At 41.1% G+C, this 18,055-nt stretch overlaps 1 protein-coding gene across 4 annotated transcripts in view; it reads left to right on the top strand.

Annotated features, from left to right (window-relative positions):
* Positions 1-18,055, top strand: part of LOC140361021 (LHFPL tetraspan subfamily member 7 protein) — a 104,833-nt gene that overhangs the window by 23,258 nt on the left and 63,520 nt on the right. For all 4 annotated transcript variants that reach the window (XM_072446589.1, XM_072446588.1, XM_072446590.1 and 1 more), the window contains one exon: positions 3,316-3,454. In XM_072446589.1, coding sequence (XP_072302690.1) covers positions 3,316-3,454 — 139 coding nt within the window. The remainder of the gene's footprint in view (positions 1-3,315; positions 3,455-18,055) is intronic.

Genomic DNA, 18,055 nt, shown 5'->3' with positions numbered 1-18,055 from the left:
AGTTGAGGGACATTTGATGTGGGTCCCCAATATAAAATTGTCCTACAGCATGTGTACAAGTCCTGATGGCAGCGGTTGGACACTGGTCTGTTCCATTCACATTTTTAAATTAAGTTGATGTTTTGCACATAATGATTAACAACAGGGTCACAATAAATATACTACTTTATAGGCTACTTTATGCACCACTGCTCATGCAACTTAAAATGACGTATATTTAAGAGTTTACAAATTGTTTCCTAATTTTACTTCCCAGTTAGACATGGAAGGGTTTATTTTTTTTAGCACTTTCATGGCGACATTTTGACTAAAGATTTTGTGTTAAAATCCAGGCTTTGAGGAACCAAACAAATAAAAATGACTTTATCAAAATGACTTCTTCCACCACTGACTGTTTGGCCACTGTTTGTTTACTTCTGGATTCAATTTGCAACTACTTTTCCTAATCCCTCAACAGCTCTAATGATTATGCTATAAAACTGAGCAGGCTATTTACGACATATGACTAATTGCCAGTAAAACAAATTCTTTACGTCCAAATTTAAGTTGTTTGTTAACATTAGTGCCATTAAAACTAAACCCTCTCAATACAGCCCAATCTTAATTTATCAATTAATAAGCAGATATTCTTCCAAATCTTTTATTTTTGATTTTTCTGTTGCCACTGGAGACAGCAGAAAGACATGGGAGATTATGACGCGTCCGTCTCTGCGTCTGTGCCAAATGAAAACTTTTCTTCTTCTCCTCATAATTATCCAGTCTCTCTCCACCTCCTGGCTCCTCTCTCCATCTCCAGCTGTTGCACTGGTTACTCACATAATTACAATCTATTTAAGAAGCATCACTGAAAGGACTAGTGCTGTTAGATGCTCATTTGCTTCTAAATGAACTTGTGCTTAGAGCTACACAAGTACAGTAGTGGAATAAGACCTCCTAATTTTACCGTATTGTCTGTGAGAGAAAGTCATAATTAGTGAAACAACAGCAGCCGCACACACAGCACTCTCAAACCCAGGCTGGAGTTTGATTAACTGGGGTGCTGCTAATTGAATTGTTGTTTTACGGTAAAATGGTGTGAATGGCGGTGATGGCCTCGTTGGGTTTGTTAACAAGCATACTAAAAATGTCAGATTCATAAATCTGTTTCACCTCACGAAAAATTTACGGATTTTGATTTTTGTAAAGGGAAAGGGCCATTTGAGATCAAGGAATTGTTAACAGTTATTCAAATGGTCAGTGTTTTATACTTTGACTTGTTATGATCAGTTTTATTTGACAATGTTGACATGTAACCTTGCGACAAGCCTGTCCCTGTCCAGGGTTTATCCCGCCTAACGCCCAAAGTCACTGGAATAGGCCCCAGTCAGCCGCGACTCTTAACGGGAACAGGCGGTAGAAAATGAATAAATGGCATATTTTATATGATATGGACCTTTTAAACTAGCTTTAAACCTTGCTTTAGAACACTCATAGATACATTATAGTTATAAAATTGTTGGTTACAATAAGAAAAATATCTGTATAAAAACAAACAAACCAATACATTTATATAATTTAAAGCTAGAAATGCTCTTTTTAGGCAAACCGATCCATAACAAATGACCTGTGCCTTTATATTCCCATCGCTGCTCCTATTGAGGACTTGATGTATCTTTAATGTGCCACAGTGGATGTGGAACAATATAGGATCTGAGGTGGGCCACACACTGACACCCAGGAGGCAGGCCCCCGGTTCAAGCTGAGCAGGAGGTGTCATTCCTCAGCTGACATGAATATCCTCCTCACTCAGAATAGATACAACAAAGTTGTTAACTGAATTTAAGGGCCTTTCTATACATTCCAATGTGCCACTGCTCTCTGGCCCCGGAAAAGAACAACCCTGAAAGTAGTAGGAAGTTGTTATTTAGAGGATTTGTCTTCCACCATGTTTGCTTTGGTTTCTGTCATGGTTTATTAGAGGAACAGTCAGGCCATGTCGGAGAGGTCCCTGCTGGAAAAGGCTTTATTTAATCTGCACAAAAGAGCCTGGAACTATCAAGGATGAAATTTGTTCTGTGCAAACTGTCAAAACAAGCCTCAATACAAGCACAACTTTTACTTTAGCATGCCGTTGTTGCAAGAAGTGTTTCTGACATTTTCAGGGTTGGTAAATAATCCTATCCATGGTCAAATGCTTTCTGGAAGCACAAAATATTATTTTTGATGTATACCTTCTTCTACAGTGATTATCAATAACAATATAAAAAATGTATGTTAAAAACACAATTTTATTATCTAATGTTTGCTAAAATATAATTTAATATTGTTGTAGAATAGGATTATTTGACACACAAAAAAGAAAACTAGAGCACTGAAGCATTTTAAATAACATTAGAATAAAAGTCTGCTTTCCTCACTAACTTAATATTCTGGACAAGTCGTTCTTGAGTGCAATAACGGCCAAGGTGCCCCTTCACTAGCCACAAGCTGCCAGTCGTTCCCATAGAGATGATGTGTAACCCACATGTGAATGACTTCTATTAACGTAGTTCATTGATGAAGCCGAGCCAATATATTCTCCAACACACAGGTCAAAGAAATCATCATCGTCATCACTGCCACCAACATCATGACTCTTGAGTAGCTCGCTGCCCCCTCTGCCTCCCTCTAAACTCCCAGAACAAGCTAATTAAATCTTCTGTCAGCCATGTAAAATCACAGGTTTTTTCATCCTGTCTGCGTTCACGTCACTCACAGGGACATGCATAAAGACACGTGTTTAAGGCCTGTAATTCCCCGCCGCATGAGACTCTTCTTTGTTGTCGCCCCCGCCAGCATGCTAATCACTAATACTTTTCAGCCATTTGCTTTGTCAGGCATGTTCAAAATGCAGATTTGGGAACAGTCTTTAATAAGTAAGCACCTGTCTAATATTGCATAGTGAGTTTTTTCATAAGAAATGTTTTAGTTATATTCTTTTTTCCTCAAAGGCAGTGCAGAGTCGTTGTATTGTTCAGTGTGTCGGACTCTGTCACTTGAGCACACTGGCTTGAGCGTGAGTGTGATTAAATGCTGTTGTAATGAATGTGGACGAAGCCCCGTTGTTTGGGCATGCAGTGTTCCAGCTGAGGGAGCCATTAACCTGTTAGCGGCATTGACTGTGAATTACACAATCTACACTCGCTAACTTTTAGGGTGTCATCTATTGCTGCTTGCTGCTAAATAAATCCTTGTTGGATAAACTTTTAGCAGCCCGCAGAAGAAAAATCTGGTGCAATCTGTCTCTCTGTACAGTGGGGAATGTGCTACTAAAATAAACTTGTTTGTGTGTTCCAGACCAGCGCGGTGCTGTGTTCTGGAGGCTGCGCTCTGCTGGCTGTCAGCTCCCTGTTGGCCATCATCACCATCTTCCTGCCCAGTGGAGGCTGCGAGCGCCGGGCCTGCACTCTGGCCGGATACATGCAGATGGCATCAGGTACAGACTCGCCAAAACACCAAGCCAATGACAAAACCCACTGCTTCATATTAGTGAGCGTTGAACCCAAACCTCTTAACTAGTTTTTGTATCTCCTTACACTTAAATCTAAATCTAGTTATATTTAGATTTTATTTAAAGGTCCCATAACATGCTAAATCGACTTTTCAGAGCTTTTAACCTTCTTACATTGCTATTTGTGCTTCATATATGTACCCAGAGAGTTTTTTTTTAATTGATTCCCGCAGTGTTTAGCTATATTACAGACTATCTCCTTTCCTCGAATCTCCAAACTGACGGGGGGTGGGTGCAAGACCGCGTCATAACCACAGGCACGCGTCATCATCCCCCCTCACCCTCCCCCGCCGTTTGCATTTCCGGGTTGGTGAGGGGGTCCAAGGTCTGGGTGATATTTCTTAACTATTATGTGGATGTTGCACAACACTTATTATTATCAATTATACACTTAGGATAGACTACGAAACGTGAAAAAAAGCATGTTATGGCACCTTTAAGGAATGAAATAATAGATTACAATAGGTAATAATAGGTAAAGTGACTTAAGTATTATAACCGTGTGTACAATAGTGGCTCTGACTATGATAATGTACTGTGCAGATATGGACAAGATTAAATGGCAAAGTAAAGTGACTTCAGTGAATTGAACCAGACATAATTCACATTAATACCGTGATGCACATGATTGACATGTGTATAAGGCCAGCAGCGCTTAGGATACAGTGAAAAAAACATTACATTTTACATTATTGTCAGGTGTTGCTATTATCAAATCCTAACACATTGTCTGCCCAGTTCCTCATGCTGATGTAAACTTTTGGATGAATTGTTTGTAGTTTAGTGTCATTATCATAAGTGAACTCCTGAAATAATGACTCTTTTATAGTCCACACCATTTGTACGACTGTAATAAATTACTTTGACTGATGGCAGTGCCTATTACCAAAAACTGAATAGAGCTGACTTTGTTATCCATCACTCATAAAAAATAAAAAATGAAAAATTGTGCTGGAGGACTGCTGCTGCTATGGCAACCTCACTGGTGCACTGACGATGTGAAGAATTTAGAGTCTGCTGTAAAAAGACAATTAATGCTCCTTAACACAGGTCATTGGTTCAGGGCTACATGCGGCTTATTATTGGTCTGAGTGTTGGAGTGTTCTCGTAAACAGGCGCGGACAAGACGGAGCTGGGGCTTTAAAAGTGGTAACGGAGCACGGCTCATGTGTCCGCTGAGTACCGGCCTTCACAGTCCTGCCTGGTGCAGTGGGGCGTTTTATAATGGAGCCTGCGCCGAAGGGACGTGGTGTGGTGTTGTGATATGAGAGGACACGCTCCATGTGTGGTTTATAGCTTATAGCCACACATACTATTAGCCAAGTTATAGAGTGTACTTGATGAAATCACCATGAGGAGATTGGCAATACGTTCAGAGATTCTGTTTAGCAAAGCTTGTAAGTCTTTTAATCAACAAGATGGTTTAAGCAACATGCTTTGTATTTATGTATTCATGTTAAATCAAGACTAAACTACAGCTGCTTTTGCCAATAACTGTACACACGTTACATACTAGAATCTCTACAGTTTAAAGTGCCTATGACAGGTTAGACTACACACAGATTTTACTGAACATTTTGCCTATTTGTCCCAAGGTTTAGTTTATTTTGGTAAAGGGTTTACTTTTACTTCCTGGCGATTTGACAAGAAAGATAACAAAAAAGACCTTTATTTTGTTTAAACTGTCAGAAAAAAATGGTCAGATGTGTGTAAATTGTCAAAAATTATAACGGAGCTTTAGCCAAAATTAATAAGATCGATGCCCCTTTCCACTGCAGGATCCTCAGTTATGCAATGAATCAAATTTATTCTGAGTCAAGATTCAGTCATTTCTAATTGTCAACAATCCGCGTGGGCCTTTAACATCTGTCATTAAATCCATGTGTTTTTTATTAAATTTAATTGATTTAAATTCTATTGTATGTATGTATTGTTATATATATTGTATTGTTTATGTTCATAAAATTTATATTAAAAGCCATTTTTGTTCATTTTAAAAAGACAAAATAAAACATCGCCCTGCCCAAGCTCTAATCCTCTTGAATAGTGACTGAGTAGTAAAAATAAGCAACAATAAAAAAGGTGTGGTTAAAGGTTGTATCACTAATGGATGTGTTATACAAGTGAAAGATACAGATGAATCGGTGTAATCACAACATAAACCACTTGATAATGATCATTTTCCTTTGATGCTCGAGCCCATTCACTAATCTGCAAACTGTTTCACATTTTCATCCTTTTGCTTCAAACTAGCGTCACTGGCATTTACCAAGAAAAACATGGAATTTATTTAAGGATGATTTAAACCAGATTCTTGGTACGATTGTAGTCACTGGTGAGTGTTTGAGTTTGGTTTTGAGTCTGGTTTCAAGTCCCCAGAAAGCCAGATCAATGTTTTGTAGAAGTGAAGTGACTCTTGTGCAGAACAGAACAGGGTCTATCCGGTGTAATGGTGATGCTGAGTGATACGCCAGGCTTTTGTATGCTTCCAGGTCGCCTCTTGTCTCAAAAGATGGAGGCTTGAGAGGGACCGCAAGGCCCCGAGGAGAGCCGCTTTGTTTGTTTTCACAGATATATAAAAAGGTTTGTAGTTGGAGGGGTTAGAGTTGCAATTTAACAGTAAATAGTAGCATGTAAGCTGAGAACAATTGCTTCTTTGTGTGGTGCAGTCAATTGTGTTGAGAAAAACAAATTCAGTTTATAGACAATTATTTACTTTAAAATCAAAAAATGTTTTAATTATAGACTCATTTAGACTCATCTCAATATTCTAAATTTGCATACCTCCAAAACAACATTTGCAACATTATACATATTTTTTGCTGTATATAGAAAGTTTTTTTAATGGGTAGTTTACAGTATTTGTCAACACGTCTGTCATCTTCTCCATCACAACACACTGAAAACACCACGCCAACAGGAGATGAGTCATTCCAGGGTAAGTTTATTTTGCACCAAGCTATTTTTCCCTCCTCTGAAGCCAGTCCGTGTCCCGTGGGTGAAGTCTGGAATTAGATGAACTGGCTTACCCTGGAGTGGCTACATGTAGTGGTGTGCGGCCCCGGCCCACAAGCTCTGCACCATCAATGTTTTACTGTATACTCCAGAGAGGGGCCGGCAGCATTAGTGTGCGCTGAGGCAGGTAGCTTTTTCTCCCATCATACATATTTAAAACGGCTCCTCTTTAGTGGTCACGATTCAACCAATTAGACTGGTTAGAGAACATGTTCCTGTGTATATGTGCGGAGCTCATTTAGACATTGTTGGGTCAGTGTGTGGAATATGATTAAAATCGTACAAAGTAAAATTTGTTCAGTAGGTCATTTGATTGATACACTTTTTAAAATGGCAGAAACAAAACAAAAGCACAGACAGTTTAAGGAAGATATTTCACCAAATTACACCTACAACATTGCAGCATTGCATTTAAACATTTTAGAAAAGCAAATTCTTAATTAAATCAATCTAAATACAGTTGTTTGAGTCCCACATAATTGATTTGAAGCAATCAAAACATTACAACATATTATATAACTATTCCTCATTGTTATAGGTTTATTTTTAATAGAATGAGGTATTACACCGACTCTGTTAGTTTAAAATTCTGGTCATTATCTTTTGTATGTATTTCAGTTGAATGACCTAATTCAGTCTTGAAACAGTGTTTTTGGCACAGTAGGTATTCTATCTACACCAGTGATTCATAACCATAGGTCAGAGGCTGAAGTAAAGCTGTGAGCAGCTCCTTGACAGCCGTAAAATACATATAATATGAGATTAGGTCCCTGGTTGCTTTAATGTCAGGCTTTAAGATAAAAAAAAAACTTTAAGAAGCCTTGACTATATCACCTCCTATTTATTATTTAAAAAGAAAAGATTTATGTAATAGGCCTGCAACCAACAATTTGCTAATACCTATCAATGAATCAAGCAATTATTATTTTGATTGTTTGATTGTTGATTTGATCTTGATTGTTAAGAATGCGGAAGGCCCAAGAATGTGAGATTTATACTAGATTATACCCCGATAAAACTGAAGCGAAGCCACTTGAGGACATCCTGGTGGAGTGTATTTACAAGCAAAAGAGGGATTTAATCAAAAACACAAAATGGGCACATTTCCTGTGCCATTTTTACTGAATCCTAAAACGTCTTTACTCAGCACACTTAAGGTCTTGGAGTCTATACAATCTTTACATGAGAAGAAAGGGCTCAAAGTGAAGAAGAGAAGAAGAGTCCTGATGGAGCTGTACCAGATGTCCGTCTGTGAGAGTCGGATCTCTCCTTCACTGGAACTCCTCCAGGTTTCTACGCTTTTTTCCCAAAGAGGTTTTTTTTGTAGTTTTTCCTGGCCGAGAAGGAGAGTCTAAGGACAGAGGACCCTGGGACATCGTTCCTCGCCACCACAGACATTGTCTGACTCCATCGCCACCACAGACATTGTTGATTCATTTCTCCCTGTGGCCCTCAGAGGCAACTGTTGTTGTGATTTTGGGCCTTACAAAAATAAATTGATTTGATTTGATTTGATTTGATATATATTGACCACCATTACCTCAATAATCCATTGGTTGCAATAATTCATAAACACAACTATCTCCACAATCAGATTTTGAAATGACCTCGCACTGGTCCCATGCACTTTTCCAATCCATACAAGGACATTATCTTGATACTAAAGATGTATGAAGTATTCAGTGCTACATAAATGTTGACGCGTCCACCTCCTCTGCACCAGAGAGACGTGTCACACTCGCCTGCCTGTACGAGCTCCCCACGCACACACCTCCTGTTCTCCTGCAGTTAGAACAGCATTAACATATGGTCATGTGCATTATGGGCTTACAAAGGAAAGTGAACGGTTATTTGCTGCATTGATTGTCGTTTGTTTTTCCTCTTTATTGATACAATTGCCAGACTCAGCACTACGAGGTAAAAAACTAAAAACTGTATTTGTGTTCAAATGGAGCTATGGGAATTTCTGGGGTTCAGTACTTGAAAGGAATATACCTGAAGCTGTGTTTTTCTTCTGCTGAAGTTATTTTTTCTTACCTGTGCGCTTTGCGATTCCCCCCCCCCTCTCCGCATACTGTGCTTTTGATTTAGATAGTATTTTTTACATTAACCAGAAATGACACGCTGTTGTAAATACTCAGCCACAGCCACAATAAATGTGACAAGTGTATTAGGCGACACTGTTTTGTTTTGACTTTGAAAAAATTAGAAATGCAAAACTAGTAACAGATTGAAGTACAAGGGCTGTTTCATGCACGCATGTTTTCCAAAAGTTTTCTAACTACTTCATGTCTCTAGTAAAACACATTAATAAGCCAGAAATGATGGATGAGAAGTGCAATTATGTGGTTATCCAAGGACTAAAGGACTTAGTAGTTGCATCTGACAACATCCTGAAATTATTCTGTAACAGTATCTTTACAACGCTGTCGGCTCCTCATAAAGATTTAGCCTATTCGGACAATTCTTAAAGCTGTTTTAGAACACATTTTGTAATGTTTTAACACCTAATTTAATTGAAGATTCTTAAATGTAAGAACCTGCCAATTTAATTAGTTTATAATGTACAAGTACTTTACAAGTTGCCAGAGGCTTCACTCATTACTTTCCAAAAAACTACCAAACTCCTGGTCCGACTGGAACACTCTGATTGCTGCATCACTATAATTGAAAGTCTATCCATCTTATCAACTTCTTGACAACTGTTCACTGACATCATTGATATGTTCTCACATCACAGCAGCTGAGCCTGAGGACGATTTTGGATCAACCGTTAAACCCTGGGTAAACAAATTCTGCTCTGCACAGCTAAACTATAGAGTAGGTCTGGAACTTTTCCCATGCTCCTTCACAAAGCTTTTTAATTACCAGCTAAACTCCATATAACCCCTGTTTGTAGCTCTCCTTTTCAAGATTATTTTTGGCAACTTTTGCATCTTATCTCTATCTGCATTAGAAAATCCTTCTGTGTTTGGACTTGGACTTCTTTCGCTTGTGGATAGATGAAAAGTAGTCCTCAGAAATGCAGTCAGTTCATTGTACTGATGCTGGAGAAGCCTGAGCCTGCTGTGTCAGCGTTCCCCTGGGCCAAGGCTCTATGCACATGTCCTCATCACAAGGCACGAAGTGTGGCTCTGGGAATAAGGAGCGTCTTTGATCAGAGCACCTGCTGTGTACCGCCTCTGTCGCCATGGTACCTGCGCCAGCTGTCAATCACAGCCACTCTTGAATGAGTTTGATTAATGCCATTAGCTTTGACTTGTAAATGAGACCTGGTGCAGTGTTTCTTTTAGAGATGAAAATATTTAAAAGCTATGCTTTTTAACTTGCTTGTATAGATAGATGGTGGCTGAGTAGATGGCACGCATTCCAGGCTTAATGTGTTGCCAGCTACAGCATTGTGAGATTGAATCCGGCTCTGACTGAATGTCTTTCCCTCTCTCAAACCCATTTCGCACTGCACAGCCAAAATAATCTTAAACAAAATGGATCTATATTACATGGGGTGTTTTTATTGCAAAAAATTACCTTCTTGCTGTTGGTTGGAACATTCTTGGCAAAGCAAAAATATCTCTATGGAGACAAGCAACCGCTAACCAGAAAAGTTACATAATTCAATTAAATTATGTGACAATGAAATGGAGAACCAGATTAAACTATATTCACATAATGTACCTTACCTCCAATAGGCACAGTATTGTTCTGTGAAATAGTTGTAATGCTCAAGGATTTTCTGAATGTACACAAAATTTAGAAAGTTAGTTAAATTCTGTCCTTATGTAATGAGACTGAAGACCGTCTATATTTTAATGTCCGTTTAACTTACTGTAATATTCTTGTAACTTGTAGGATATTCTTGATATTTTCTTTTTATTGTCTTAGCTATGTCCGCATATTACAATGTTTCACTGTATTATTGCTTCTTCCTACTGCCACAGTGGCCTGGACAGAATCGAGGTTGCCTAAATTTAACCTGAAGAAACATACACCTAAAGAGACTATCATTTACCTCCCAACTGTAATTGCCTACTCTTCAAACACCACTGTAACGTTATTGGATTACCAGTCTTGTATCTTATCCAACTTCCTCCAGGCGCCAAATGGTGCTGTCCACATTTTCTAAAATGGTTGTGGCCAAGCTGATAGATTCTGTGCCAGTTTCCCCCACAACTCTTTCATTTAGGGGTGCTGACACTATACCTCATTTAATATGCTCTTAATATTTCATGTATGGATTCTTTTCTCCATTTTAAGTATTCCCTTTAAGAACATCTTTATCAGAATCGCAACCATGTTTTTCTTGTTTTCTGACGACCACTGATATTTATATTCCGTTTCATCATAGAGTAGAGGCTTCAGGGTCTTCAGCACCTTCAGAAGTGGGCTTGCGGAGAGAGAAGAAAACTTGTTCACCACATGCAATCACAGACACAAGTATTGATTGGGCCTCTCAGCCCACTCTTCTGCTCTCATTGTCTGCATTTATTTTTTAGTTTAGTTTTCTGAGCCACGCTCACCTAAACAAACGCTGGTCGATTGGTCGAGGAGGTTAAAGGGACTAATGTTTACACGGCTGACCTGCTGAGGTGATTAAGGCCGGGTTCACACCGCGGCGTCAAGGCGTGCAAGGTTATATTCAAAGTAGGGATATGCAAATCTCACAATATGATATTATCACGATATGAACCTCACAATACAATATTTATCGCAAAATTGTGGGAAGGCTCACGATATTATCAAAGGGAAATATTACGCATAATGGCCATATTATTCTGACATTCTTATTCATTGTTCAGTGATTAATTTTCTAAAATGCTAAATTCACGAGAACCCACACTGTGAAATAATAAAAATGACTAGATAATGTGCAATGGCTGAAGCCATTGCGAGTGTCTGCATTCTTGCGTAAAAGTACTACATGTGTGTAGTAAAGACTTTATTCTTGTTAGGCTCGAGCCATGGAATGGAATGTTCATTCCAAGGAATGCTCGAGTCTGTTCTAACGTGCTTTGAACTCATGGGCTTTTTAACAAGAATAAAGTCTGAAGAATAAAGTCTGGCAGCAATGTCACACTGGGGGGCTTTCCTGAGGAAAGCTGATGATGGTTCTAGGGTTCTGCAGGAAGGAGGATTGACTCAGGTGGATGATCTCAATGGTGCAATTGTCTCGCTCATCACGCGGTCAGCGGTAGGCACGATTCCTAAGAGTGGTGGTAGTGGACATAGGAAGCGGGTGCCGTGGTGGAATGAAGCATGTGGTTATGCTGTTAGGGCGAGAAATGCGGCGTTTCGCCGGCTAAGGGTTACCCACATTGACTACAAGAGGGCCCGCGCTGTTGTGCGGAAAACTGTAAGAACGGCCAAGAGTGCCTATTGGAGGCGGTATTGTTCCAAAATTGGGAGAGAAACGCGTCTCGGGGATGTTTGGGGGATGATTAAGCGGATGCATGGGGTTGAGCGCCGTCATGGGACCCCGGTCCTAATACAGAATGGTGTTGAAGCAGTCAGCGACGTTGACAAAGCTGAACTGTTGGCCAGCACCTTTGTGTCGGTGCACAGCTCTGACAATTTCTCACCTGCGGAAAGGCACTACAGGGAGAGTACTTTGGCCCAGAATTCTGAGCTGATTGGGCGCCAGCCTTCGACTCAAGATGACCTTGACCTTCCGTTTAGTTTGTTTGAGCTAAGGAGAGCACTTTCTAAGGCGAAACAGACAGGTAAAGATGAGGTGTGCTATGACATGCTCTCTCATTTGACTGATGACACGCTTGGGCTAGTCCTGGGTCTTTTCAACCGTGTTTGGGATTCAGGTTGTGTTCCATCTGCGTGGAAACAGTCTACGGTGGTGCCGGTTCTGAAGCCGGGTAGGCCAGCGTCTGACCCTTCAAGTTATAGGCCGATTGCCTTGACGTCGCAGCTCGGGAAAACGATGGAGCGCTTGGTTACCGAGCGGTTGGAGTACTTCTTGGAGAGTCAGGGTTTGCTTCCCGCGCACCAGAGTGGTTTCCGTAGGGGCAGGAACACCATGGATTCCGTGTTGTGTTTGGAATCTGATATCCAGCTGGCCAGGGCTCAGAAAGAAAAGGTTATTGCGGTGCTCTTTGATGTGGAGAAGGCGTACAATATGGTTTGGAAGGATGGGCTCCTCATTAAGCTGCGGAAGTGTGGTGTGAAGGGTAAACTGTTTAACTGGGTCCGGAGCTTTCTGTCTGGCCGGCGTATCCAAACCAGAGTGGGCGCTGCTTACTCTGGGGTCTATGAGGTAGAGAATGGGATCCCGCAAGGGAGTGCGTGTAGCCCTATCTTGTTCAATGTTATGATTAAGGACATCTTTGACGACGTGGATGGGTCTGTTGGGAGGAGCCTTTATGCTGATGATGGCGCTCTATGGGTGAGAGGGACGAATCTCCGGTTTTACGAGGCGAAACTGCAAAGGGCAATACAGCAGGTGGAGCAGTGGACAGGGAGGTGAGGTTCTTGGGGGTCACCTTTGACGAGAGGCTTAGTTGGCGTCAGCACATTGATGAGGTCAGTGGTAAATGCAAAAGGGTGAATAACTTGCTTCGTTGTCTATCCGGCCAGGGCTGGGGGGCCAGCAGAAGGTCGCTCCTGGGTATTTATCGGGCCGTCATGAGGGCGGCTATTGATTATGGCTGTATAGCCTACATGTCTGCGGCTGAGACTAACTTAAAGAAGCTTGATGTGGAGCAAGCCCAGGCCTTGCGCATCTGCTGTAGGGCTTTTAGGACCTCCCCTGTCTCGGCGCTGCAGGTTGAGTTGGGGGAATTGCCGTTACGGCTCCGGAGGCTAGAACTTCTGTTGGCTTACTGGGTGAATGTGCAAGGTCATACGAGCTCTCACCCGGTGAGGGACTTTCTCAGGGTTGATGGGGGGCAGAATGAGGCTGGCGGTATGGTTTTTAGCCAGGTAGGAAATGCGAAGGCGCGGCTTGCGGGGGTTGGTGATCTGCGTGTGAGCCCGTCGGTGGCTTTGTCTGCTATAGCTCCGTGGAAGTTTGTCCCGGCTCCTGTTGATGTTAGCTTGCATGGCAAGCTTAGAGGAGTCGCTGGGAGGGCACCGCAGTTTGCCGTTCAAGCGCTCTTCGATAAGCACTCAGGTGATGTGTTTATTTATACCGACGGGTCGAGGGATCCTGAGAGTGGGCGTACTGGCGCCGCTTATTTTGTGCCTGACCTGGGGCTGGCGGTCAAGAAGAGGTTGACAGATCGCCTTTCTGTTTTCACGTCGGAACTCATAGCGATACGGTTGGCATTGGAATGGGCGGAATCTGCTTTGCAGTGTTGCGGCATTGTGGTGGCCTCTGACAGCCTTTCTGCATTGCAAAGCATTAAATCTGGGAAATCGGATTGCAGACAGGATGTGTTGAATGGCATCTTCTGTCTGATTCTCTCCCTGTCCAGGAAGGATGTGAGGGTTTCCTTCATTTGGGTCCCTGCGCATGTGGGGGTGGATGGTAACGAAATGGCTGATACACTGGCTAAACGTTCCCTTAGGCGGCCATCAATTGATGTGGCGGTTGAGTTAAGCAAATCTGAAATCAAGCCCGTTATCAAGAGTCATGTGGTCGGCCTTTGGCAGGAATTTTGGAGCCACTGTGTTACTGGACGGCATCTCTATCACATACAGGGTAGTGTGGGTCCTTGCGGGTCTATGGGCAGGAACGCGTGGGAGGAAAGGGCCTTCGCCCGCATGAGGATTGGCCATACTGGACTCAATTGGTCACTGAGTAGGATAGGCAAACATCCGACCGGTCTGTGTGGTCACTGTCGGGTGCCAGAGACTGTCGAGCATGTGCTGATTTGCTGTGAGGCTTATGATAGAGAAAGGGCCGGGTTGGCCTTGTGGTTTCGGAATAATGGGCGGGAGTTCAATCTGCGGAACGTTCTGGCGATCCAGTCACAGGGTTTGTGTCAGGCTGTGGTTGCTTACTTATGTAGCACAGGGCTGGGTAAACGTTTATAGAGGTGGGGGGTGTGGGAGACTGAGCCGAGGATGAGGAGCAAGAGGATGTTCTAACGCGCTTTGACTTCATGGGCCTAGAAACGCCAAAGTGATGGAAGAAGGACTTATAAAGGATAAAACGACAAAGACGTCCCATGACTGCCGTGAAGCAATAACAACAGCAACAACAGTCTAAGGAATAAAGTCTGGCGGTAATGCAACACTCGGATGCCAACCGCCATAAAACAACAACAACAACAACAACAACAACAAAGACGTCCCATGACCTCATGGGCTTTGTACTTCCAAAGCACCGAACGTCAAAGAGGGGGACGAAGATGAAGAAGAGTCCCCCTGGAATAAAGCCGGTTGGTCTCTGAAACAACAACTATTCTAGTCACAAAGACATATCATGACCTCATGGGCTTTGTAACACCAAAGCAATGGAAGGAGTACTTTTACGGACTACGACAGAGTCTGAGGACTACGAAAAGTCTGAGGAATAAAGTCTGGCGGTAATGCAACACTCGGATGCCAACCGCCATAAAACAACAACAACAACACTTGGATACCAGCCGCCATAAAACAACAACAACAACATGTAGTTTAGTTGTGTAAAGAAGTGTAATGTGCAAAATTTGTGGAAAATAATAATACCACCTTTTATTTATATAGTGCCTTTCAATGACCCAAAGATGCCTTGACATATACAAAAAGGGGGGGGTATTTACAGACAGGGGGGACAGCACGTACAGTACACAATAATGTACACAGTCCGAAAAAAGAACAGATAAAATAAACAAGACAGAAGAAGTACAAAGAGGGGTAGAAGTGTAGACAGTGGGGTAGAGGAAAAGGTACTGCATTTGTGTGAAAGTACTGCATGTGTGTAACACATGTGTGTCAGAGTACTCCATGTGTTGTTGAACATTTTCAATATTTGTAGAAAAATATTCAGCCTTCCCGCTCGGCCACCTTCCCGCCCGTCCATGTTTTCTGCTGCGTTTTGCGGCATACCAACGACGCTCAGTAATTCACAGTTGAAGATTGCGTAGTTTGTGACTCAAATAGTTGTTTGTCCTGACAAATTGCAAGATCGTGCTGAACGCAGACCTGAGCAGGGAGAAAGAGAAGGAGAGCCTCGGTGACCCAGCTGCACCCCCTCTTCCCTGTAGAGACGCTAATGCTAACGCTACATTAGCATTAGCGTTAGTGTTAGCCTTAGCAATTTACTTTTGCAAATACTGAAAAATAGTCTGGTTTCTTAAATGTCAAAAGCAATAGCCCCCCTAAGACGGTGAAAGTGATCGTAAAGAGGTATAACTTGTTGAAATCGATGAAAGTGTTAAAGAGTGGAAACGCGTCAAAAATCCTAAAATACAAGAACATTTAGTGTCTGCTTTATGACATCATAAGCAGACGCTCAAATATTAAAAGTGACTTACTGCAATGCTATAGTTTTAACACGTTCTTCTGTAAAGCACTTTGGCTAAGGACCTAGATTGTTTTGTGCTCTACAAACTTTCATTAAATAAATGAAAATGTGAAGGCCCATTGAAAACTGTGCAGTTAAGTTCGGAAATAAAGTTTGAAAATAAAGTTAAATTCGGAAATAAAGTTCATTCTCAACAGCTGTTGAGAATGAACTTTATTTCCGATGAATTCCTGGAGTGTCATGTTGTGAAATAAGTCCTCATGGAGTTTGTATTTCCCGAGTATGTCATAGATCCATGAGTACCAAAACATTTCACTTCATGCCACCTTCCGTTTAACAGTGTTCACCGCTTGATTCCACATGTTTTTTCCTCTTTCTTTTTACTCTCAAGCCGCCATGTTTCTTTTAACACTATTGAACTATATGTTTCTTTGATTGATTTGATCTGCCTGTCAATCACACTGCTTGGAAAGATGGTCCCAGATTATATGTCCTTGGCTGGCCAGGCGATAATTAATGATAATTCTTTTCTTAAATGTGCACATGCATTTCAGGTCCTCTCATTGATCATGTCTGATATCCAATTATGAGCCTGGCATCTATTGGTGAAACATTAGAGGCTGAAAAGACAAATGTGGCAATTGGTCGTACAGTCAATTAGAGGCTGATTGTAATTAAGATTGAACCTTCATGTTGGCCATTCGTCTAACTTTAATTTAGTGGAGAGCTTTAATTTAGTGCTTTGCATCGAGTCACCCATCATTTTCTTGTTCACTTCTTAGTTCACTTCTTAGTTCTTAATCTATCTTAAATGTTGTCTTTTGAATGTCATTTTGTCCCATAGTTAATTAATTAACCTTACTTATCCTGTGATAACATTTGTAAACGCAATTTTCTAAGTTTTGTCACGCTGTACAGAGCAACAAAACGACAAGCTTACAATGGCGAGCAGGGAAATGAACAGGGAGATTCTAGCTCTAGATGGGGGATTTGTCGCCACTTTATTTCTAGTATAACTCTGTCAGATTTGTTCTGCTGGACCGATTTGCGTCCTTTTGGCGCTCCTGTCATTCAAAGAGACTCCAAATATTGTGTATATTGTGACTATTTCTTAGTCCTTCCCTGTCTCCCCCTCTCTTGCCTCTCCTCCGTCATCCTGCCATGAAAGCTCTGGCGAAAATACTCACAAAAACACACACTCAGAGGAAGTAGTAGGGCCTATGCATATTACATGAGTCCTCCACCTCTGAAGGCCTCTGTGCTTTTTCATTTACGGCCGAGATGATGAGGTAGAAGCCCAGCGCTACACTTACTGGCTTTTTTCTTTTTGGAGCCGAGCAAACGCCAGAAGGGGCTATTTACAGGAAACTTAAAAAATAAGGCTGCTACCGTTTTTTCATCATCAATAAGCAATTCTGTCATAAGTTGGTGTAATAACTGTAAAAAAGGCTTAGACCAGGAAATTGTGCAAATCAATTTTCCCTTATCTGGCTCCTAGAGTCAATACTTCCCATAAATCATAGTGCTTTCAGTCACTTCTTGGACACATAATTTCACTTTGCTTTTATTTTACTATTCTCTTTTTGTTATTCACTTTGACATTTTTGATAATTTGACAAACATTTTATTTTAACATAACATGTAAAAAATACCCATAGATTTTGGCAGCTTACTTATTTCCAAACATGCTAAAATGGAATTTACTCAAACGGGGCCTAGAGCGGCAACAGTGCTGATAAACATCGAACAGATATCCATGGATATATGGACATAATGGATAGGGCTTCAAGTTGCTGGTATTGTTTTGTTTGTTTGTTTGTCTGTTTGCATGTTTGTATGTATGTTTTGTTGTGTCCTGGCTTCTTGGTTGTTGTTGATGTTGTTGTTAGTTTTAATATTCAAATAATTTCTTCAATTAAAAAAAGATTGTTGTTATTATGATATTAATTATTGTAGTTTTGTTTTGTCTGTCTATTATATAATGCGGCATCAGTGTAAATTGGTTTGTCATGGAGATGCTGAATTAAAAACAAAAATCCATTCTGTTTTATACACCAGATAAACATTAAGTTGGGTTAATTATATTTTGATGAAGATGACTAATGACCTAACTT

This window comes from Eucyclogobius newberryi, unplaced genomic scaffold (genome assembly GCF_026437365.1).
Source record: "Eucyclogobius newberryi isolate DKJ021-1_F unplaced genomic scaffold, fEucNew1.0.hap1 SCAF_15, whole genome shotgun sequence".
Classification (NCBI taxonomy): Eukaryota; Metazoa; Chordata; class Actinopteri; order Gobiiformes; family Gobiidae; genus Eucyclogobius; species Eucyclogobius newberryi.
The sequence above is the reverse complement of the archived record's forward strand: the minus strand, read 5'-3'. Positions and strand labels throughout refer to the sequence as shown.